This window comes from Crocuta crocuta, unplaced genomic scaffold, assembly GCF_008692635.1.
Source record: "Crocuta crocuta isolate KB4526 unplaced genomic scaffold, BGI_CrCroc_1.0 scaffold3, whole genome shotgun sequence".
In the NCBI taxonomy this organism is placed as follows: Eukaryota; Metazoa; Chordata; class Mammalia; order Carnivora; family Hyaenidae; genus Crocuta; species Crocuta crocuta.
The window spans coordinates 10,552,618-10,578,423 of NW_027529934.1; the positions used below are offsets into that span (position 1 = coordinate 10,552,618).

At 37.0% G+C, this 25,806-nt stretch overlaps 1 protein-coding gene across 1 annotated transcript in view; it reads right to left on the reverse strand.

Annotated features, from left to right (window-relative positions):
• The window catches only part of TRMT1L (tRNA methyltransferase 1L), a 42,570-nt gene that overhangs the window by 11,724 nt on the left and 5,040 nt on the right, over window positions 1–25,806 (reverse strand). The window contains 9 exon segments of the mRNA XM_077763269.1: window positions 9,784–9,974; window positions 11,409–11,621; window positions 12,026–12,275; window positions 15,602–15,681; window positions 16,156–16,279; window positions 18,355–18,484; window positions 20,231–20,295; window positions 23,677–23,790; window positions 25,081–25,191. Coding sequence (XP_077619395.1) covers window positions 9,784–9,974; window positions 11,409–11,621; window positions 12,026–12,275; window positions 15,602–15,681; window positions 16,156–16,279; window positions 18,355–18,484; window positions 20,231–20,295; window positions 23,677–23,790; window positions 25,081–25,191 — 1,278 coding nt within the window.

Genomic DNA, 25,806 nt, shown 5'->3' on the forward strand with positions numbered 1-25,806 from the left:
ATTTTGTTAATTATATCTGAATAAAATTGGAAAAAAATGTAAGTTCAAAAGGAAGGATCTCACCTCTGAAAAGGAAAGAAGGAAAGAAAAGAAAAAAGAAAAGAGTCACCTGGATGGCTCAGTCAGTTAAGTGACTCTTGATTTCGGCTCAGGTCATGATCTCACAGTTCATGGGATCAAGCCCTGCGCCAGGCTCTGCACTAACAGCATGGAGCCTGTTTGGGATTCTCTCCTACCCCTCCCCTGCTCACGAGCATATGTGCTCTCCCTCTCTCTCTCTCTCTCTCTCTCCCTGTCAAAGATAACTAAATAAACGTTTAAAAGAGAAAAAAATTTCCCAGTGCTGGGAAGATGGAGTAAGAGAGATGTTAAGCTTACTTCATCCCATGGCTACAACTAGGTAACACACACATCACAAATAACCCAGAAAATGACCTGAAGCCTAGAAGAACAAGCTCCACAACTAAAGGTAGAGAAGAGGCCACACTGAAGAGGGTAGGAAGAGCAGAAGTGCAGTGGGGAGAAAAACAGCGTCGCCATCCGCGGAGGGGAGAGGAACACATGACTACACCTGGAAGCTCAGGGAAGACACATACCCATACGTCTGGCTTTGAAAGTGAGAGGCTGGATTTCATGAGTTCTTACAACCAGCAGGACTTAAAGCCTGGAATTTTAATAATGGGCTTGGTTCTGGGGGAGCCTGTAGGGCAACAGGAAGTGGAGTCCCTGCCTTTAAAGACAGCATGACAAAAAAACCCATGGAGATTCAGTGTAGAAGCAGCAATTTGAAAATGCCTGGGACATGGGGGGAGAGAGAGCAGTTTACTCATTTTGGATCATGATAAGGGACTCACTTTGTATAAGGGACTTCTCCAGGGACAAAGAGCTGTCAGGCACCATCTCCTGCCCCACCCCCCAGCATGAACACATGGCTATGTGGAAACCAGTAACATTCACTACCTGACTTGCTTACACCACACCATGACCCCTCCAGCCGGGCCTGTCTGAGTCCCAGGCTGCAGGTACCCTCCCCTAGAAGACCTGTACAAACCTTGCCAATACCAGGTCACCCAACCCATATGTTTTGTGGGGCCTCAGTCTCAGTGGCAATGGCTGCACAGGCCTTTTGGAAGCCTCATGTAACTTGTTAAAATTGTGTACCCCACCCATACAACCCTGGGTCCCTACAGGTCTCATTTTGCAAGCACACTACCATGCACCTTGTTAAAACCGCACACCCCAACCTGGCTGGGGATCAAACATTGCCCATAACAGGCAAATAGAGTCTCTGTGGACAATTAGACTGAAGGAAAACGCAGCCATGACATAAGAGCAGGGTGTGCAACACACACAGAAGACAACCCTGAAGCACCAGGCTCCATGAAGGAGGCATTACACTGCAGGGCACTATAGGACCTCTTCCTCATAAGGCCATTACTTCCAAGAGCAGGAAATGTAGCTGACTTTTCCTAACACAGAAACAGACATAGAGTTAGACAAAATGAGGAGACAGAGGAATATGTCCCAAATCAAAGAAAAGAATAAAACCACAGCAGGAGATTTACACAAACAGATAAAAGTAACATACTTGACAGAGAATTAAAAATAATGATCATAATCACTAGTCTTGAAAAAACTGTGAAGGACATCAGTGAGACCCTTAACAGAGAGATAAAAAAAGAACCAATCAGATAAGAAGAACATAATAAGTGGAAATAAAATATACACTAGATGGCTAGAGTAAGCAAAGGCACAAATTAGCGACCTGGAAAACAGTAATAGAAAGTAATCTAGCCCAACTGATGAGAGAAAAATAATATTGCAAAATGAGAACACACTTAGGGAACTTAGCAACTCCATCAATCACAACAGCATTTACATTACAGGGATTGCAGAAGAAGAGGAGAAAAAGGGGCAGAAAATTTATTTGAAGAAAAAACAGTGGAAAACTCCCTAATCTGGGAAAAGAAGACAGATATCCAGATCCAGGTGGCACAAAATCAATCCAAGGAGGTCCACACTAATACACACAATAATTTCAATGGCAAAAAGTAGTGATAAAGAGGATTTTTAAAGCAGCAAGAGCAAAGAAGAAAGTGCATACAAAGGAAACCCCATAAACCTATCAGTGGGTTTTTCAGCAGAAACTCTGCAAACCAGAAGAGAGTGGCATGACATATTTAAAGTGCTGAAAGGAGCAGCACTTTAAATGGGTGGCTTGGTCAGTGGCTCTTGATTTCAGCTCAGGTCATGACCACTCAGTTTGTGAGACCAAGCCCTGCATCGGGCTCCATGCTGATAGCATAGAGTCCGCATGGGATTCTCTCTCTCCCTCTATCGCTGCCCCTCCCATGACTGCACTCTCTTCATCTCTCTCAAAACAAATAAATAAACTTAAAAAACAACAACAACAACAAGACCCTTGGGGCACCGGGGCGGCTCACTTAAGCGTCCAACTTCAGCTCAGGTCATGATCTCACACTTTGTGAGCTTGAGCCCCACACTGGGCTCTGTGGTGATCTCTCAGAGCCTAAAGCCTGCTTCAGATTCTGTGTCTCCCTCTCTTTCTGCCCCTCCCCAACTCATGCTCTCACTTTCCTTATAAAATAAATAAACATTAAAAATATTTAAATTAAAAAAAAAAAGNAACTGCAGCTCAGGTCATGATCTCACACTTTGTGAGCTTGAGCCCCACACTGGGCTCTGTGGTGATCTCTCAGAGCCTAAAGCCTGCTTCAGATTCTGTGTCTCCCTCTCTTTCTGCCCCTCCCCAACTCATGCTCTCACTTTCCTTATAAAATAAATAAACATTAAAAATATTTAAATTAAAAAAAAAAAGGGGGGAGTGCCTGGGTGGCTCAGTCAGTTATGTGTCAGACTTCGGATCAGGTCATGATCTCACAGTTTGTGAGTTCGAGCCGCGCGTCTGTGCTGAGAGCTCAGAGCCTGGAACGTGCTTTGGATTCTGTCTCTCCTTCTCTCTGCCTCCCCCCTCTCACGCTCTGTCTCTCTCTCTTTCTCAAAAATAAACATTAAAAAAAATAATAAAAGAGGGGCGTTTAGGTGGCTCAGTCAGTTGAGCGCCTGACTTCGGCTCAGGTCATGATCTTGTGAGCTAAAGCCCCATGTCGAGCTCTTTGCTAACAGCTCAGAGCCTGGAGCCTGCCTCAGATTCTGTATCTCCCTCTCTCTCTTCTCCTTACCCCCTCACATTCTGTCTCTCTCTCAAAAACAAGCATTAAAAAAATGTTTTTAAAAGAGAAAAAATGAATACTAGCATAGATAACTGGTTTATCTAGATACTGGTTATCTAATGTAGCCAAGAGAAAAGGCAGAAAGGACAAGTATTAAAAATTTTTTAAATGAGAATATAACCACATAAACCAAGAAAATTAAAAAGAACCAATGAATACTACTTGGCTCAACTCTATGTAAATAATTTCGAAAAGCAACAGCTAAAACTGTTCCCAACCACTGAAAAACAGGGCAAAGTTCCAAATTCTAAAACGTATCCAAAATTACACTAAAAAGGAAAAGTATACACCATCTCATTTATGAATATTAAAAAAAATTTTTTTTAAATTAGCAAATTGGGGCCCCTGGGTAGCTCAGTCGGTTAAGCATCCAACTCTTGATCTCAGCTCAGGTCATGATCTCACAGTTTGTGAGTTCTAGCCCTACATAGAGTTCTGCACTGATAGCACGGAGCCTGCTTGCTATTCTCTCTCTTTCTCTCTCTCTCTCTCTCCCTCTCTTTCTGTCCGTCCCCTGCTGTCTCTCACTCTCTCTCTCAAAATAAATAAACTTTAAAAAAATTAGCAAATAGAATCCATCTTTTTTGTTTATATATTCACTTTTAAGAGAGTGCGAGCGGGGGAGGGGCAGCGAGCTAGGGAGACTGTGAACCTGCAGCAGGTTCCCTGCTGTCAGTGCAGAGCCCAACGCTCTGAGCCACCCAGGTGCCCTGCAAAGAAAATCCATCTAGAGAAAAATACTTCCTGGCAGAGTAGTTTATTTCAGAAAGTCAGAATCGTGCAATATTGGGAAATTTTATTACAATTACTCAAATCAGTAGACCTAAGGAGAAATACCACATAATTATCTCCACAGACTCTGACATACGTGCCAAAATTCAACATCTTGCTAAAATACAATAAAATTGGAGGGGCATCTGGGTGGCTCAGTCGGTTGGGCGTCCGACTTTGGCTCAGGTCATGATCTCACGGTTCGTGGGTTTGATCCCCATGTCGGGCTCTGTGCTGACAGCTCAGAGCCAGGGGCCTGCTTCAGATTCTGTGTGTCTCTCTCTTTCTGACCCTCTCCTGCTCACGCTGTCTCGCTCTCTCTCCCTCTCTCTCTCAGAAATAAATAAAACATTTAAAAAAAAAATTTTTTTTAATACAATAAAATTGGAAACAAAGGACACTTTCTTGACATGATAAACAATAGGTATCTCATGCTTGAATCAGAAAGCACCACAGAGACTAAAGAAACAATGACGGGATGGCTTCCAGTCTCACTATCAATTATCCCTGCAGCAAAAATACTTGCACAAATGAAAAGCATACTAGGTTATTAGGAACCTTGAAAAGCACAATGGTATCTATCCTCTTTAATGCAATCAAAATAACACTAAAAACTAGATGCCAACACAAGTAACAAAATGAGAAAAAATATTTGCAACGCCTGTCGCAGGGGTTAAACTCTAATATCTAAGGAATTCTTAAAAATCCATACTAAAACACACGAAGACTCTAATAGAAAATAATGGGCAACTGTTTCTATGCCCCAGAAAAGCAAAGCAGAAACAGCAAAAGCCTCATCTTTTTCTTTGATCCCCATGCCTGGCATATAGTAGAGGCTCAGTAAATGTTTACTGAATGAAATTTATAACTGATGGTTTTTATATTCAGCCAGAAACATGATAATTATTTTTTATAAAATTAAATTAATGATTTGAAACACCCTAGACAAAGAGGTAATCTGACTTATGTTCCTAAAATTAGTGACAGTGGAATCTAAGTTATTTCTAGATGTTTCAACAGAGGGCAAGGCTAGAGAGCATACTGAATACAGCATGAGTAAATAACTTTAATAAACTCACACGCATGTCTTGTCTGTTGATGAAAGGAAATCCAGTATAGGAAATAAAGTTAGCACTGTAATCTTTAAAATCAAAGGACAACAACATGTGTAGTTAGGGATGTGATAAAGACTTATTCATTGGAGGCTTATACATAAACACGGTATAGAGTCAAGAGAAGCTTGAATTTACCTTCTACCATATTACCATCCTTCTGAAAAATTCTCTCTTCACACCACTGACAATGGATCAGGTACTGAATCTTCTTGGCCGTTTCATCTGCAGAAGTAGGCCCCCTCAAAACTCTCACAACAACCAACACAAAATGTTCCAAAGCCACTGCAAACAGTACTTCAATGCCTTTGTTACATCGGGCAGCAGCTCTGCAAAAAATTTCTAAGTTATTCTGGGGGTTTATTGTGTTTCTTTGTTTGGCATTTTTATGTTGACAATATTAACCTGGATAGTAGACTACGGATGGATTATGGGAAAATAAGGAAAATTCAATTCTTAGCAGCAGTCTTTTTAAAAGATCATTACCGTAACTTTTACACAAATTGAAACACAGGAAATAAAGGATGCTTGACAGACTCTTCAGCAACTAGACATTTTCCATTATGGTATCCTTTCAACAGACTATATTCTTGGGGCGCCTGGGTGGCTCAGTCTGTTAAGCGTCTGACTTTAGCTCAGGTCATCATCTCACCATTCGTGAGTTTGAGTCCCACACCGGGCTCTCTGCTGTCAGCGCAGAGCCCATTTAGGATCCTCTGTCCCTCCCCTGCTCATGCTCGCCCAAAAATCAGCATTAAAAAATGACTACATTCTCTGATTTTCAGTGTCACTTTGTTTCTTGTCATCACCACCACCCTTCTTTCTTTTTATCTATTTTTTTCTTTAAAAGCTGCTTCTAAACAGTTTGATTACTGAGTACTGATTACATGAAGGACAGTATACCAGATGCTGAATGTTCAGTAAAAAATGAATAGGCAAAGTTTTTGACACTGTTAATTTTAGACTTTTGGGTCAAATTCTAACCGATACATCATTTATGTACTTAGTTTTCCCTATGTAATTATATGGGAACTAAATTAAATTTAGTTCATGTGTATTAATTTCAATTTGTTGATGTTACATTATAAACATTTTTAAGTATACACACTACTAGGTCCTTGGTAGGTATACAAACTGAATATTAGAGTGTTCAGTTAATAGGGAATAACCCCAAAGGTCTATGAAGTTTAATAATTATTATGCTGAGGTAGGAATTTCAATCTAACTGCTGTGAAACTAGTGTTGAGGCTAGTGAATGAGCTGGCCAATCCTGTATCACCTATGCTCTCAGTGTCGATTTAGATTATATTGTTATATTCTTCTAGCACAATTTTCTGAATAAAATGGGTGCTCAAAGAAGTCTTCCTTGCTTTGTTTAAAAATCCTGATGAAAGACAGAACTTTTTGCTTTGTAGGTATGATCATTTTGCAGAATCAAGTATATAAGCCATAATTTCTAAAATTTATTTTTGCTTTTTCTTTTCATGGTGGTATCCCCCACTGACCCTACATGATTAAAATAACTGATTTGAAGTTAACTTTAATTTTTATCTCTTCTTTATTACTAATTTTAGTAAAATTTTTAATTGGAGAGTAAACTATTCTAGACACAAAGCTTTTAAATCAAATTATAACAGATACGACATAAGATTACCAAGCAAAGCAAGATCAGACATGAGTGCAGAATTTGTACCCTTCGCACTGTTTGCAATAGTAGCTCTACCACACCCCCAAACATACGAGGCGCGTTGTCAGTGTGGTACCTTGCCACGGCAGCTACAACAATTCTGGCTGCCAGTTCCTTGTAATATTCAGTTCGGACAATATTACAGCCGTAGTGACGCCGGGCAACATGTTGTGCCTTAGCATATAAAGAGCTGATATCTGTAGAAGTCACAGACACTATGCCAAGGTTTCTTATATTTCTGAATGCAGAATCTAGATAGTTCACTGATGTTCCAAAAGGGTCTAGGTGTCTAAAATTAGAAAGAATTAGAGAGAATTAGAAAGAATACAAATATATTTTTAAAATCATACTCATAATCAAAATGCTACCATTGTCATTATGCCTAATGATAAAATTCTATGGATTCAAAAGTACAAATCTATCTTAAATACAGAATCCTGTTTTTAAGTTATATAAGAAAATGCTCATATGATATGTTAGACATATAAAAATCTATCAGGTTTAGAGNTTAAAAAAAAAAAAAGGGGGAGTGCCTGGGTGGCTCAGTCAGTTATGTATCAGACTTCGGATCAGGTCATGATCTCACAGTTTGTGAGTTCGAGCCGCGCGTCTGTGCTGAGAGCTCAGAGCCTGGAACGTGCTTTGGATTCTGTCTCTCCTTCTCTCTGCCTCCCCCCTCTCACGCTCTGTCTCTCTCTCTTTCTCAAAAATAAACATTAAAAAAAATAATAAAAGAGGGGCGTTTAGGTGGCTCAGTCAGTTGAGCGCCTGACTTCGGCTCAGGTCATGATCTTGTGAGCTAAAGCCCCATGTCGAGCTCTTTGCTAACAGCTCAGAGCCTGGAGCCTGCCTCAGATTCTGTATCTCCCTCTCTCTCTTCTCCTTACCCCCTCACATTCTGTCTCTCTCTCAAAAACAAGCATTAAAAAAATGTTTTTAAAAGAGAAAAAATGAATACTAGCATAGATAACTGGTTTATCTAGATACTGGTTATCTAATGTAGCCAAGAGAAAAGGCAGAAAGGACAAGTATTAAAAATTTTTTAAATGAGAATATAACCACATAAACCAAGAAAATTAAAAAGAACCAATGAATACTACTTGGCTCAACTCTATGTAAATAATTTCGAAAAGCAACAGCTAAAACTGTTCCCAACCACTGAAAAACAGGGCAAAGTTCCAAATTCTAAAACGTATCCAAAATTACACTAAAAAGGAAAAGTATACACCATCTCATTTATGAATATTAAAAAAAATTTTTTTTAAATTAGCAAATTGGGGCCCCTGGGTAGCTCAGTCGGTTAAGCATCCAACTCTTGATCTCAGCTCAGGTCATGATCTCACAGTTTGTGAGTTCTAGCCCTACATAGAGTTCTGCACTGATAGCACGGAGCCTGCTTGCTATTCTCTCTCTTTCTCTCTCTCTCTCTCTCCCTCTCTTTCTGTCCGTCCCCTGCTGTCTCTCACTCTCTCTCTCAAAATAAATAAACTTTAAAAAAATTAGCAAATAGAATCCATCTTTTTTGTTTATATATTCACTTTTAAGAGAGTGCGAGCGGGGGAGGGGCAGCGAGCTAGGGAGACTGTGAACCTGCAGCAGGTTCCCTGCTGTCAGTGCAGAGCCCAACGCTCTGAGCCACCCAGGTGCCCTGCAAAGAAAATCCATCTAGAGAAAAATACTTCCTGGCAGAGTAGTTTATTTCAGAAAGTCAGAATCGTGCAATATTGGGAAATTTTATTACAATTACTCAAATCAGTAGACCTAAGGAGAAATACCACATAATTATCTCCACAGACTCTGACATACGTGCCAAAATTCAACATCTTGCTAAAATACAATAAAATTGGAGGGGCATCTGGGTGGCTCAGTCGGTTGGGCGTCCGACTTTGGCTCAGGTCATGATCTCACGGTTCGTGGGTTTGATCCCCATGTCGGGCTCTGTGCTGACAGCTCAGAGCCAGGGGCCTGCTTCAGATTCTGTGTGTCTCTCTCTTTCTGACCCTCTCCTGCTCACGCTGTCTCGCTCTCTCTCCCTCTCTCTCTCAGAAATAAATAAAACATTTAAAAAAAAAATTTTTTTTAATACAATAAAATTGGAAACAAAGGACACTTTCTTGACATGATAAACAATAGGTATCTCATGCTTGAATCAGAAAGCACCACAGAGACTAAAGAAACAATGACGGGATGGCTTCCAGTCTCACTATCAATTATCCCTGCAGCAAAAATACTTGCACAAATGAAAAGCATACTAGGTTATTAGGAACCTTGAAAAGCACAATGGTATCTATCCTCTTTAATGCAATCAAAATAACACTAAAAACTAGATGCCAACACAAGTAACAAAATGAGAAAAAATATTTGCAACGCCTGTCGCAGGGGTTAAACTCTAATATCTAAGGAATTCTTAAAAATCCATACTAAAACACACGAAGACTCTAATAGAAAATAATGGGCAACTGTTTCTATGCCCCAGAAAAGCAAAGCAGAAACAGCAAAAGCCTCATCTTTTTCTTTGATCCCCATGCCTGGCATATAGTAGAGGCTCAGTAAATGTTTACTGAATGAAATTTATAACTGATGGTTTTTATATTCAGCCAGAAACATGATAATTATTTTTTATAAAATTAAATTAATGATTTGAAACACCCTAGACAAAGAGGTAATCTGACTTATGTTCCTAAAATTAGTGACAGTGGAATCTAAGTTATTTCTAGATGTTTCAACAGAGGGCAAGGCTAGAGAGCATACTGAATACAGCATGAGTAAATAACTTTAATAAACTCACACGCATGTCTTGTCTGTTGATGAAAGGAAATCCAGTATAGGAAATAAAGTTAGCACTGTAATCTTTAAAATCAAAGGACAACAACATGTGTAGTTAGGGATGTGATAAAGACTTATTCATTGGAGGCTTATACATAAACACGGTATAGAGTCAAGAGAAGCTTGAATTTACCTTCTACCATATTACCATCCTTCTGAAAAATTCTCTCTTCACACCACTGACAATGGATCAGGTACTGAATCTTCTTGGCCGTTTCATCTGCAGAAGTAGGCCCCCTCAAAACTCTCACAACAACCAACACAAAATGTTCCAAAGCCACTGCAAACAGTACTTCAATGCCTTTGTTACATCGGGCAGCAGCTCTGCAAAAAATTTCTAAGTTATTCTGGGGGTTTATTGTGTTTCTTTGTTTGGCATTTTTATGTTGACAATATTAACCTGGATAGTAGACTACGGATGGATTATGGGAAAATAAGGAAAATTCAATTCTTAGCAGCAGTCTTTTTAAAAGATCATTACCGTAACTTTTACACAAATTGAAACACAGGAAATAAAGGATGCTTGACAGACTCTTCAGCAACTAGACATTTTCCATTATGGTATCCTTTCAACAGACTATATTCTTGGGGCGCCTGGGTGGCTCAGTCTGTTAAGCGTCTGACTTTAGCTCAGGTCATCATCTCACCATTCGTGAGTTTGAGTCCCACACCGGGCTCTCTGCTGTCAGCGCAGAGCCCATTTAGGATCCTCTGTCCCTCCCCTGCTCATGCTCGCCCAAAAATCAGCATTAAAAAATGACTACATTCTCTGATTTTCAGTGTCACTTTGTTTCTTGTCATCACCACCACCCTTCTTTCTTTTTATCTATTTTTTTCTTTAAAAGCTGCTTCTAAACAGTTTGATTACTGAGTACTGATTACATGAAGGACAGTATACCAGATGCTGAATGTTCAGTAAAAAATGAATAGGCAAAGTTTTTGACACTGTTAATTTTAGACTTTTGGGTCAAATTCTAACCGATACATCATTTATGTACTTAGTTTTCCCTATGTAATTATATGGGAACTAAATTAAATTTAGTTCATGTGTATTAATTTCAATTTGTTGATGTTACATTATAAACATTTTTAAGTATACACACTACTAGGTCCTTGGTAGGTATACAAACTGAATATTAGAGTGTTCAGTTAATAGGGAATAACCCCAAAGGTCTATGAAGTTTAATAATTATTATGCTGAGGTAGGAATTTCAATCTAACTGCTGTGAAACTAGTGTTGAGGCTAGTGAATGAGCTGGCCAATCCTGTATCACCTATGCTCTCAGTGTCGATTTAGATTATATTGTTATATTCTTCTAGCACAATTTTCTGAATAAAATGGGTGCTCAAAGAAGTCTTCCTTGCTTTGTTTAAAAATCCTGATGAAAGACAGAACTTTTTGCTTTGTAGGTATGATCATTTTGCAGAATCAAGTATATAAGCCATAATTTCTAAAATTTATTTTTGCTTTTTCTTTTCATGGTGGTATCCCCCACTGACCCTACATGGTTAAAATAACTGATTTGAAGTTAACTTTAATTTTTATCTCTTCTTTATTACTAATTTTAGTAAAATTTTTAATTGGAGAGTAAACTATTCTAGACACAAAGCTTTTAAATCAAATTATAACAGATACGACATAAGATTACCAAGCAAAGCAAGATCAGACATGAGTGCAGAATTTGTACCCTTCGCACTGTTTGCAATAGTAGCTCTACCACACCCCCAAACATACGAGGCGCGTTGTCAGTGTGGTACCTTGCCACGGCAGCTACAACAATTCTGGCTGCCAGTTCCTTGTAATATTCAGTTCGGACAATATTACAGCCGTAGTGACGCCGGGCAACATGTTGTGCCTTAGCATATAAAGAGCTGATATCTGTAGAAGTCACAGACACTATGCCAAGGTTTCTTATATTTCTGAATGCAGAATCTAGATAGTTCACTGATGTTCCAAAAGGGTCTAGGTGTCTAAAATTAGAAAGAATTAGAGAGAATTAGAAAGAATACAAATATATTTTTAAAATCATACTCATAATCAAAATGCTACCATTGTCATTATGCCTAATGATAAAATTCTATGGATTCAAAAGTACAAATCTATCTTAAATACAGAATCCTGTTTTTAAGTTATATAAGAAAATGCTCATATGATATGTTAGACATATAAAAATCTATCAGGTTTAGAGGAAAACTGTCATGCTTAGGAATTTTATTTCACATACTAGAAAATGTTCTTACTGCTTTCCTTAGGCCAAAGGCAAAAAACTGTATTAATTCAAATAAACAATAACCGTCTTAATGTTTAACCCCTCAAACTCCCCAAAAAATCCAGGCCAGTTTTGAAAGTGACACAGCAAAGTTTTTTCACTTACATGAAATCAAAGGATCTCAAATGCATCAGTACATTGGCATCCATTTTGGTCACCTTAATGTTACCAAGCTTTTCTTCTCCTTCTTCAAGAATATCATCACTCTCTTCCTTTTCCTTACTGTCTACCACCACTTTCAACTTGTTTAAATGGCAATTTTCCTGAATCAGTGTCACAGAGTTCTCATTCAAGTCATTAATTGTAACCTTAACTGCATTTCCGAGATGTTTTGCCCATTGTAATCCCATTATCCCTTAGGAAGAATTTGAAGGAAAATTAATTTTAAATTGTAGTGATTAAAGAATAAAAACAGCATATAAAGTATATGTTCTTTTATAAAAACAAAAACAAATTGTTTAAAAATCTTATCATACATAACTTTTTCTACTTGCTCACTGCAAAGCCTCTGAAGAAAAGTTACCACACAAAAAACATGTCTGACGGATTTCCAATAAAAACTCTTCCAAAACTTTTCTATAACCCCGATTCAAATAGAATTTTTGTTTGTTCTTTATTCTGGGGAATAGGTTTTCTTTTTTAAAATTTCTTAAAATGGAATGCTTTTTTTCAAACTAAATCTTACAAAGAAAGCCAATATACAATGTGAATAAGCATGCAGTTACTCTGCTTGGTTGATGGGAAGCTGGAACTCCTCCTACTGCTAAAGTTTACCTAATGCACCAAAATAGGGAAACAACTTTACTGGACCAATATTTTTCAAACACTGCGCAACAGCATCACCGTGAATTGAAGAGAACAACTTTTGTGTATCTTAGCAAAAGATCAAGAATTCAGACCAAGAAAGCTCTTCTTATAGGTTTTCTATTCCTACTGGATTGGAGGCAGCAGGGACATTCATTACAAAGTGGGAGAGGGTGACACAGGCCCAGCCACTGTGGATTAGAAAACCCCCATGTACTAAAAGTATTGACCAGCTTCTCCATACATGCGCCTTCATAAATGTAAATATTTAACAGCTACTATGCACCATGGTCTTTACAAAAATTTTCATATTCTCCTAACAATCTTGTGAAATAAGTTCTAATATTCACATTTTAGAATGGGGAAGCATGCAGACTGACTGCTCTGAACTGACTTAAATTTACAAAGGAACATTAAAGGAAAGGACTGCAAAGATCTTCCTCAGACATTAGCTTTAATGATTTCAGGTGAAAAAGGAATAGTTCATTTCAGCTTTATTTACAATAGCCAAGACATGGAAACAACCTGTGTCCATTGATGGATAAAGAAAATGTGATACACACACACACACACACACACACACACACACACCACTCACAATAAAATACTATTCAGCCATAAAAAAGAAGGAAATTCTGCCATTAGTGACATCATGGATGGACTGTGGGAGCACTATGTTAAGTGTAATAAGTCAGAGAGAAAAAAACAAACACTGTATGATTTCACTTACATGTGGAATCTAAAAACACCAAACTCAGAAACAGAGATCAGATTTGTGGTTGCCAGAGTGGGGGATAGAGGGTGGAGGAATTGGGTGAAGGTGGTCAAGAGTCCAAAGAAGACAAATGGCCAAGAGACATATGAAAACGTGCTCAACATCACTAACCATGAGTAAAATGCATATAAAAACGAACTATCACCCTTACCCCTGTTAAGAATGGCTAGAGTCAAAAAAATCAAGATAAGTGTTGGTGAGGATGCAGAGAAAAAGAAGCCCTCATGTACTGTTGGTAGGAATGTAAACTGCTGCAGTCACTGTGGGAAACAGTACGGAGATTCTTAAAAAAAAGTAATAGAATTACCGTATGAGCCAGTAATTCCACTACTGACTATTTACCCAAAGAAAATGTAAACACATTCAAAAAAATATACGCATGCATCCCTGTTTATTGTGGCATTATTTACAATAGTTAAGATATAAAAGCAACCCAAGTATCCACTGATAGAATAAAGGAGATGGGGTATATGCACAATGGAGTATCTTTCAGCCATGAAAAAGAGTGAGATATTGCCATCTACCAACAACACAGATGGACCCAGAGAGTATAATGCTAAGTGGAATAGGGAAAGATAAATACCAGGATTTCACTCATATGCAGAATTTAAGAAACAAAACAAAGGGGGAAAAAAGAGACAAAACAATAGACTCTTAAATACAGAGAACAAATTGGTAGTTGCCAGAAGGGATGTGGATGAGGGAATGAGTGAAATAGACAAAATGTAAAAAAAAAAAAAAAGGAAAAAGACAAAAGGGAAGATATAAGGGAAGATGCTGGAAACTAAATTCAGAAACGTAGGTTGGGATCAGATTATGCAAGATATTAAATTCCTTTTAACCACTACTTTTCCCTGCGAAGAGGAAATGAAAAGGAGTGCTAACTCACACTTTCATCCATTTATTACAAGCTTCCCAATATCCTTTAAGAACAAAGACTTGGATTAGGTACATGTGGCTTCTTAGAAACTTTCCACTCTTCCATGATCTTTTCTTTACTGTTAGGTTCTTTTAGGAAAATGTTTCGGTCTTTAAAATTTCACCTTCCCTACTGCCTAATGACTAGGTAGTTTATCATATCACAAAAAAAAGAGAGACAACCAAACATCAAATACTTCCTGGCTGCAGTAAACAAGTATTCTTGGGGAAAAAAAAAAAAAAAAAAATCCTATCTGAATCTGCTCAAACCTGAAGATCCAACTACCAACGTACAGAAATACTAGATAAAGAAACAGGTTTTATGAACTATGAAGATACCATCAGCAAAAATCTAGACTCTGGAAAAGACAATAGACATACAGACAAGCTGTATGTCAATAAAGACAAGCTGTATGTCAATAAATAATTATCACACATACAAACAAAACGATAGAAATGAATACAGAGCAAAAAGAGACTTAGAATCTCAAACAATGAAAAAATGCATTGTCTTCATCTGAATTCCTACTTGATTGTTTTAAAAACTGTGAGATAATCAGGCATATCTAAACATTTGATGATATCAAAAGAATTATTCTTAAATTTTTTAGGTGTGATAATGGTATCATGGTTTTATTGTTGTAACATCCTTATCTTTTAGAGGTCCAACTGAAATATTTACAGATAAAATGATGTGTTTGTGATCTGTTTCAAAGTAATGGGGAGGAAGGCTGGTGGAAGGAGGAATGAGGGAAAGTGCATGAGATATACAAGAAGAAGCTTCAGTTGATAATTTTTGAAGTGAGTGACAGATATACAAGAATTCATTTACTATACTTTCTTTTTTGTTGTTGTTTTGGGTTTTTTTTGGTTTTTTTTACAAATAGTTTATTGTCAAGTTGGTTTCCATATAACACCCAGTGCTCATCCCCACAAGTGCCCTCCTCCATGCACATCTCCCCCCTCCCCCCCGACACCCATCAGTCCTCAGTTTGTTTCATTTATTATACTTTCTACTTTTGTACATATTTGGAACTTTTCCACAATAAAAATATTTACCTGGGGTCTTTAATTTTTATTTAAAAATTCTGCTAGAAATAATATCCATGTAAATTTTCCAAGAAAAGATACTGTATAAATCTGATAATTAAAGTGGCGAATCCAAAAAAAGCTTTATAACTTACCAGTGGCTCCAAAGGCATCTAGACATTCCAAAGGTTTTCGTTCCTTGGCCAAAGCAGCCAATGTACAGAATATTAGCTGCCTAGAAAAAAAGTATAATAATCAGAAATAATCTTATGGCATCATGGCTACATCACTCTAGATTTTAAGAATACTGAGAATTGGGGTTCCTATTTACTATATAAACTATTTTGAAAGAAGATGTAGTAACATATTTCTTACCTAGTAGTACAAGAACTAAACATGTTTCAAATTAAACTATCAATCTAATTGGGTTCTATAAACAAGCATTCATCATGAGTAATGGTTTCATAAATAAAACTTGCCCACAAAAGCACCAACCTGTTCAGTAATTATATAAAGCCAGGCCTATTTTACTGAGAAAGAAATTAGTTTAGTAGGAAAAAAGAAAACCATCATTCTGAGGAAATACTAATAAAATAAATGATTTTCATTCCGGACACAGTCTTAAATTTCAGTATATTAGAACATAAAAAGGAGGTCACATTTGTAATCATTTCAAATATCCCATAACCCTTTTTTCAACTCATCTTACCGATTTAGTTTCATTTTGGGATTAAAATAGGAATCTGTTTTTTGAGGTATAGAATAGTTAGGACAAACTTGTACATCTGTGTCTGCCTCTTTCAAAATTTCATTAGGTGGTTTAGCTGCTGAAGCTACGGTGAAAAGACAAAAAAAGAGTTCCAGTGAAATACAAAATAATTCTAAATATCTAAAAACAATACACATTAAAAAGTAACTTTTCTTTACAATACTTTGTTAATGTAATCAATCGGTCAGATATCAAACAGAAAAACTGATCAAAGCTGATCTGTTCAGTACCGTCTCTAGGAAAGAGTAGCATTCAGTTACGCATTTGGTCAATTAAATTTAAAATCTTATCTACCTAGAACATCAATACATCTGTATTATGAAATCCAGTTAAGAACAATCAACCTAACATAAAACCTTTATAAAAATTCTAAAATGCCTTTATTATTCATCAAACACTATGCTGCATGTACATACATTGGCTGTTAAACATATCATACTGTGGTATAACTTATAAAATTAGTATCTCTGTATGGTTTCATTCCATTAGTTATCATGGATGACTAAAAATCACTATACTTCCTGAGCATGCTAGATTTCAGAACACTTATTTTTTTAAACGTTTATTTCTTTTTGAGAGAGACAGAGATACACACAGAGCGCGAGCAGGGGAGGGGCAGAGAGGGAGACACAGAATCTGAAACAAGCTCCAGGCTCTGAGCTGTCAGCACAGAGCCAGATGCGGGACTCAAACCCATGAACTGTGAGATCATGGCCTGAGCTGAAGTCAGACACTTTAACCAACTGAGCCACCCAGGCACCCCTTCAGAAGGCTTTCTTTTTTTTTCTTTAATTTTTTTAAAAATGTTTTTTATTTATTTTTGAGAGAGAGATAAAGACAGTGTGAGCAGTGGAGGATCAGAGAGAGAGGGAATTACAAAATCCGAAGACAGGCTCCAGGCTCTGAGCTAGCTGTCAGCACAGAGCCCAACATGGGGCTCGAACCTGTTAACTGTGAGATCATGACCCGAGCCGAAGTCGGATGCTTAACCAACTGAGCCACCCAGGCGGCCTAGAAGGGGCTTTCTTATAATTACAATTTTAAATCATAAATTATATTCAAATGGGTATAAAGTAACAGGAAAAAAAAGATTCTACATTTAATACACATTAGAATCATTTAGCTATAAACCCAAATGAAATACTGATATATTTGTGTGTGTGTATTTTAAATATTTAAGAAATGAGACATATATATCATGTATGAGGAAAAATAATTCAGATTCTTTGTTTGGTTTTCTTGATAATATTATAATCAGAATGTTAACTCCATGGCAACCATATCGTTTTCCTTCCTTCCTTCCTTCTTTTATCTTTTCTTCTTTTTTTTTTTTAAGACCGCGAGTTCTAGCAGTGGAGAGAGCAGAGTGGGGAGGAAGAGAGAGAAACTTAAGCAGGCTCCATGCTCAGCACAGAGCCCAAGGCAGGGCTCAATTCCACAACCCTGGGATTATGACCTAAGCCAAAATCAAGAGACAGATGCTCAACTGAGCCACCCAGCCACCCCCATATTGCTTTTTTTACAACGCCAAATCAGAGTAACCTTTCCTAGTGTTGCATTATATATCCTACACCTACCAATGTGGCATATGACATATTTCACACGATCAGCCTTTCTCAAACCAGAGCTCTACAGAAAACTATTTTTTTCAATTCTTAAAAGGTACATAGGACCATTCTAGATATATGAGAGAAATGAATTCATTACATACAATGGATGACATAGGGCATGATGTGTTAATCTTAATTCTTGAGAAGGGCTGCCTCAGTAATAATAAGCTACTAATAACCTGATACCACTTCAGGACAACAAATGATCTTTATATATAAACTCTATTTCCTTTTTCCAGTGTTTTTCAACAATAAGTATAACACACAGTTATGTATCATCTTTCATTAAGATACTTTACTTACTTTGGCATCAGTCAGTTAAATGCTATTAGGAGCCTCCCAGAAAGAAAATGAAACCTGAACTCATGGATTAGTAATCAACTAAATGATTTGGTGAAGTCAGTATATTTTATCTAATTGATGTCTGAAAATAATAACTGTACCATTATTTAAGAATTTAGTTATTAATGGGGCACCTGAGTGGCTCAGTCGATTACGAATTTAGTTATTAATATATTGCTCAACTTACCAGCGATATACCTGGATTTCGTCTCTCCTTTATTCACATGTCGCCTAACATGTCCCAGCATATCGGTCCTTCTGGTGATTGTTGCTGAACAAATGATACAATGATAATGGGCGCCCATTTTACTGGATATCTATTAAACAGAGTATTTAATTTAAATGTACAGGTAAGTTACTAAGACAATGAAATAGAAGTCTATTTAAGATTGTAAATTTAAGTCTGTTAGCATGTCTTGGGTTTAATGGTATAGAAGATAGTATTAATACTGCCATGGACTTTGAAGGGATCTTTACTTCGTTATCTGTATTTACATACGATTTTTACTTACTTTATAATAGACCACTAATTTAATTTGTTTTGCGCATTCATTCTAATCAGCAAATAACTGTACCCTATTTTCTATAGGTAGCACTTACAAACGGTATAACATCAGCAGCGCTGTGCAGGGAGATGTTTAACAATTGTTCTCCAGGAAAATAAAGCCCTGATTTATAGTGTTTGCTGCTTTCTGTGGCATATATACTCTATCATGGCCAATTTGAAGCCATAATTGTGACAGATTATAAGCTACTCATTGATATCACTAAATGTGAATTTGGGAAGAGATGGGTAATATCATACTAGAGAACATAGCTACAAGGCAGATAATACAAAAATGTAGTAAACTAATTAGGAAGTGATGAGATTTATATACTTATTACCTTTGTGATGTAATTTATTCACCTTAAAGTTTATACAATTTAATTTTTAATAATGGCCATGCTTAACAATCAGCTTTCAAGATTTCTAGACATTTGAGCTAGTTTCAGCATACCACAGAATGTTAGAGACATGATAAAAAGCGTTGGGGCACTTGGCTGGCTCAGTTGGTGGAATGTGCCACTCTTAATCTCAGAGTTGTGAGTTTGAGCCCCATGTTGGATATATAGATTACTTAAAATACATCTTAAAAAAAATATATATATATATACACACATACATATATGTAAAATATTTTAAAAAGCCTATTTGTTCAAGTAAAAAATTCTCACTTTAAAACTTCTTTAAAATTTAGTTGAGAATAAAAAGACTACTCCACTGCTTTTTTCCTAGTTTTGATGCCTTTTACTCTTAGAACTTCTATCTCCTATTTACTTGGAAGCAAACAGCAAGTTGAGAACACTGAACAGGATTCCTTATGGTACTGTGGTTATCATATTCAAAATGTCCTGGATGAGGCTGATGGGCCAAGCACTGTCCTGACTACTATGTAAGAAATTTTTGCTTTTTTTTTCTCCCCAGCACTTTACTCTTTTTAGGGACCTGAAAAAAAATTAATAACTATTAAGCTACTATTCACTCACTAAAAAATATTCACATCACTAAAAAATATTCTGTAATTTGGATCCCCAAAATTCAAATCTGTACTAAAAATGAATATATGTACTTTTTAAAGAGTCATTAAGATTTCTGAAAGTTTCCTGATTTTCTTTGTCAAATTAAAACAAAGTATAGAGAAGATAAATATGTTTCACACACACTATTTACTAAGTCACAGAAAATGAAGGCTCTTATTCCAGAATCAAAATTTATTTTAAAAGAAATTTACTTTTTATTTAAATTCTCTATTCCAAAATTAGTAAATAGACTAATTTCCCTTTTGAATAAAAGAAAACAATTTCTCTGACTAAAATGAAAAATTATAAAATGAAAAGTTCAATACACCACCTCTTTTTTTCATATAGTTCATATTTTTCCTGCTAGGATAATCTGAAAGCACTCAGATACAAAATCTTAAAGTAAACCTCATTGCCAAATATGCCCATAGCCTTAAAGCAACCAAAAATTGTGCTTTCTTTAAAGAGGGCACAATTTAAAAGTAAATCTATCATGTGATTACCTGTTCTCCAATAATGTTTGGTTTCACAGGTCGACAAGGTAAGTGACAGATGCACATCCTGTAACCTAAAGTGAAGAATGACTGGTTGTCATATCGCTGTTCATTAAACAGTCCATTATCATTAAAAATTATTAGCAAATTTTATAAGAATAACTGGGATTCTTCTTGAATTTATAACATTGTAACTTATTTGAATGAGACTGTTGGTTTTAAATATTTGTTATGTAAGATATAGCATAAAAGCAAATCCATGAGTTCCAGGTTTGAATTCCGGTTCTGCCAAGACTGTGTGTTGTCTTGGTCAATTAGCTTCTTTGGGACTCCATTTTCTCATCTATTCTCAGTCATGTTGACTTTCCTTAGGCTTTATCTTCTTTGCCTCATGCTACACTTGTCATTACATAGCCTCTTCTTCCGTTTGTGATCCGGCACTTGGTTCTCTCCCATCCTTCTTAATCTTCACAGCTCCACTTCCCTCTGTTACACTATAAAATGTATACTTTCTGTAGACCTGCTCTGCTACGCGACTTTTCCCTCAAATCCTTCGTAACTTAAATCCCTTTTATGATTGCAACTATCCCCACTGGGGGAAGGAATTCCAAATTCTAGCTGTAGTTACTAACTCGTTCCTGAAGGCCAGATCTCTATTTCTAATTGCCTATTGAGGATGTATGACTGGGTTATCAGGTCAGCATTTCAAAAATCTACTGTCATGGACTATAAATACACCATTGCCCCTTGAACCTGGGATCTTTTCCACTTTTTAAATGAATGATAATGCCTTCCAGTTGCTCCTAACTGTAAGTGATCTCCAACTCCTTTCTTCTCATTCTTTGCATCCAATTCTCTTGTACATATGGAAGTATCTCAGGACTCAGCAACTTCCTTTTTTCCACTGATATGTACTCCTATGATTATCCCATCCAGGCATATGGCTTTAAATACTATTTGTAGCTTGAGAATTCCCAAACGTGTATCTCTAGCCCAGACTCTTCCCCCAAACCCCGAGATTCATATCTGGACAAGCTACTTGGCCTCTCTAGTAGATGTAGCTAAACTTTTGCATGCCTAAATCTGTGGTCTTGGCCTGCTTTCCCAACACCTGGTCCTAATGATGAGGGAGGATGGGGCAAGCTGTGGGCAAAGTGCAGGCTAACGACATCCCCCCACCCTCCCACAGGTATCATACTCCTTGGACACTCCTGGTGACCCAAAAAAAGAATGGCCAAACTGATAAATCTCTACCAGTTAGTTTATCAGAAAAAGGCAATCCCATCAATAGACCAGAGTCCAGGAACTCCCTACTGTCTTAATGCCTTGCTAAAGGGAAAAACAACTTTAACTTAACAATCACTGGGCCTCCAAATAAGTCTTTAGCAACTCCCTCTTGACTCTGTCTCCCTGTCCCCCCCCATAAACCATTTACCACCCACATTTATAGTGCAACTCTTCCTGCCCATGGATCCTGTCCCCATGTTTTAATAAAATCACCTTTTTGGACCAAAGATGTCTTCAAGAATTCCTTCTTGGTCATGGACTCTGGACTGCCCCTCCCTCCTGTCGCCTCAAAACTTCATCACTAACGCAGTCTTCTCTGCCCAGTAAAGGATACCACCATTTTTAAAGTTGCTCAAGTCTCCAGCCTAAGCATTCTTGGCTTTCTTCTCCCTCACATCTCACTTCTATCCCTTCAGGAGGTCTTCATGCTTCTACCTTAAACATGTTTGCCAAATACTTTGAGAACTGCTTGCTAGGACAAAAACTATGACACTCACCATCTACCAGATCACCACCATGTGAAAAAAACCCAACTTAATGTACTTAAGAGAGTAAAGAAATACCATGAGCCATTTACCAGAATAACTTGAAGGCGGAAGACTAAACCTAATGGTTAAACAGTGGCTTAAATAAAGGATACAAAAGAGGCCTTTTTAATTAAAATGGGACATTTCTTTCTTTTTTGATAAAAAGTCAACATGATTTACTACACATTCTTATGTAGAACTAAACATAAAAGACAGGATGGCTTCTAAATTAGTCTCTAAATTCCCTTTTCCCGAAGGAACCAGTGATAACCTTGTACCAGTACCACTAAGAAAATAATTCTGACTTCTCTTTTGGATGTCTCATACTGGCTATTTCATACTGTTTGGTTGAAACTCCAGATAATCACATTTAATAACACCTATGCTCACAAAATCATATACAAATATAAATATACATATGCTTAAGACTGATATTTAGGGCTTTTGGGGGGAGGTATTTTTTGTTTTTTATCCAAATATAATATCATAAAATCTTCCATATGTGTTGTGTTCAACTAATATATAGTATTAGCCAGCTAATACTGATCTAATACATACTCTTTACAATGCCTGCATAATATTTAATGGTACATATGTACCATAATGTATTTAACCAACCCTTTTATTTTAGTTTCACGATTTGTCACTAAGCTGCAATAAATATTCTTGTATATCTATCCTTGCCTATTGATTCTTTTATTCCCAAAGGAGGGAGTGCCTGGGAGACAGATATGTATATTTAAAATTTTAAAAATGTTGCCAGATCTCTTTCCAAAAATGGCATAATTCATATAATTCACTCTCAGAATCTAATAATAATTCAATATATATATAGGAAATCTTTTACCTTTAAAGACCTCAATTTTTAAAAATGTTTATTTATTTTTGAGAACGAGTAGAGGAGGAGGAGAGGGGAGGAGAGAGAGAATCCCAAGCAAGCTGTGCACTGTCAGTGCAGAGCCTGATGTGGGGCTCAAACCAACAAACTGTGAGATCTGACCTGAGCCAAAATTAAGAGTCGGACACTTAACTGACTGAGCCACCCAGGCACCCCTAAGATCTCAGTTTTTTGCCCTTCAACTTTATTCTTTATATGAGCCCTCTTGTTAAATTTAGTCCCCCAAATAGTGTCATTTTTGTCATTATTACAATTGGTATCTTTTATCTAATTTCCATTTATCTAGAGAAAGGCTATGATTTCAAATATTTGTCTTATATCCCACCACCCTTCCACATACTCTAATTCTAGTTTTTTTAAGCTATCAGCAGAAAAAAAGATATTTTTTCCAATACTTATATATTTTATTTTGCATTCATTATACCTTCAAAAGAATGTGTCAAATGGTAGGTGTTCTAAAATGGTAGTCATTCAACAAGTTATGGGGACTCCCCCACAGGGCCAAGCAAAGTACCCAGTGTAGAACAGATGCTTAATAATTGTTTGCTAAACTACACTACACTTGCAACATACATCTATTGCCGAGAGAACTATATGGTCTTTTATTAATAAACACATTAAAAGAGGGTCATTAAATCTCTCAGAAATTTTAAATGGAAAATATTTGATTATGTTCACAAAATTCCCAAACTGGTATCAAATCTTGAATTTCATTTATTTTTAGCAAGCATAAAATTACTAACCTTCAAATTCAACTGAGACTTTCCAGTGTAAATTTTGAAGGTGACGACGAAGCTTATGGCTATTACAAGCTCTGAATTTTTCCTTAGGGCACAACGGACAAGACTGTTTGTTTCCTGGCCAAAATAACAAAACAAAAAAACAACAAAAAAAGAACCAATAAAGCACAGAATATGCTAGCTACTAATACCTTGATTTAGCTACAAAAGAAGTCTCGGGACTTTTTCCGCACAACACACACACACACACAACACACATTCTTAGATAATGTCTATGTTAACATTAGGGAGAAGTCATCTCTGCCTCACCAGGTAGTTAACAGGAATTGTATTAGCACATGGTCAGTGATTGTTTTTTTATCCTAAAACTCTCCTCTTTGTGCTAATATCCATGTGCCCTCAGGAACAGAGAGAATGAGAAAGTGATAAACTACATGATATTCCTCCAGCCAAAATGCCTGCCAGAGAGAGAATCACTTTGTACTTTGGGCACAGGAAGGGGCATCGCTCGCCACACTCCTGGAGAGGCAGAAACCGGGCAGACAGTATAAGCGCCTGCCGTGGCATTCTACTCTGGCAGCAACAACAGCAGTTACCAGGTGGAGTCAGAAAAGTGGGAGGAGCAGGAATACACGGGATCCAAAATAACTGCCATTCTGGGACAGGTAGCATGTTTAGAACCGCCATATTCTATTTGTGAATTTGTTAAGTTCTTCCTTCTTCATTAATGAAAAGATATGGATCATAAAAATAGAAGTCTTATTTAACTGGAAACGTAATATATCTCAAATATAAACTTTGATAGGGACAAAAAAACCTAAAATCTCAAATTCAGGTTTAAAGCAATAAAAATACACAGATATCAGCAGCGACTTGCTTTTTAAATCCATATAGCACACTGCAAGAACTGGCAAAATTAATTTTTCAGTATGCTCTGCCTACTTCAAAAACCCATGAAGTGATATTGAGGTCGGAATTCAAGCACTAAGGATGGCGAAGCAGAAAGAGGGGAGCTTAAGGCACTGACAATGAAGAACTCTAGCACCAGCCCCCAAAATTCCCACCGTGGGACTTCTTTTACATGACAGAGTATAAGCCTTTCTATTATGTAAGGCACTGTTTCTTCAGATTTCTGTTACTCATGTCCAAATGCAATTCCTAACTTATAGAATGGACAGCCCTTGTATATCATGAAATTGTCATTTCCTTGAGGAGCTATGAAACAACTTATTCCCATAGCACCTGTGCGTGGAGAAGGCTACCAATTTCCTGAACGAAAACATTTTACTTTATTACTGCTCTAGTCAATGGCAATAAACAGGTTTATTTTCAGCAATTTTTCAAGAGCTGCAAGATGAAACACCGTTAGAAATTAAGGGAGACAAACCCCTCCAAATATGGAAATACCTGCATCAAGATTATCTGAGTTCAACGAACTGGCAGAGTCAAAATCCCCTTCAGTTACGAAAGCTAACTTCTCTAGATCAGCAAGTTGCCTTTGAATTGAGATGTGTCTCTCTGAAAGGAAATTTTAAGAGTTAGAAGATAATGTTTTAACAATCTGAATTCCAGTTTCATTTGATCACGTCACAGACTCTGACACTTGTATTTCCTGTAGCACAGTGTCCTGGAGCCCTGATGGGGAATTACTGCTGCAACTCAATTTATGACAAGCATGCCTCAGAATGCAAAAAGTTGGGGGAAAAATGCCACCATGTAACTTCACACCTTAAGCTTTAATCTAATTATTCAATACAATTCTATTAAAAAAATGTTTTGACTCTGAACAAAATGCTGAAGATACATAAGCCATCCTTCTTATCTTTCAAGAAATTTCAACCAGGTAGAAGTGATATTAATATGTTAACTACTAACTATAACACAAGCCAGGATGAAACGAATAGCGAGGTAAAGGTAATATGATATGGGCCTACACAGGAAGGAGGAATTGATTACAAAAACTGCCTCTGGGAATGTCTTCACTGAAGAAGTGGCATTTGGCTGAGATGTAAGGAAGGTATGAACAGAATTTCAGTAAGCAGAGATTTGGTGGCTGGCCTTATAAACTGAAGTAACCTCATCAACAACGGCACAGGACTTAATTAAAAAAAAAAAAAAAAAAAAGCCACCTCT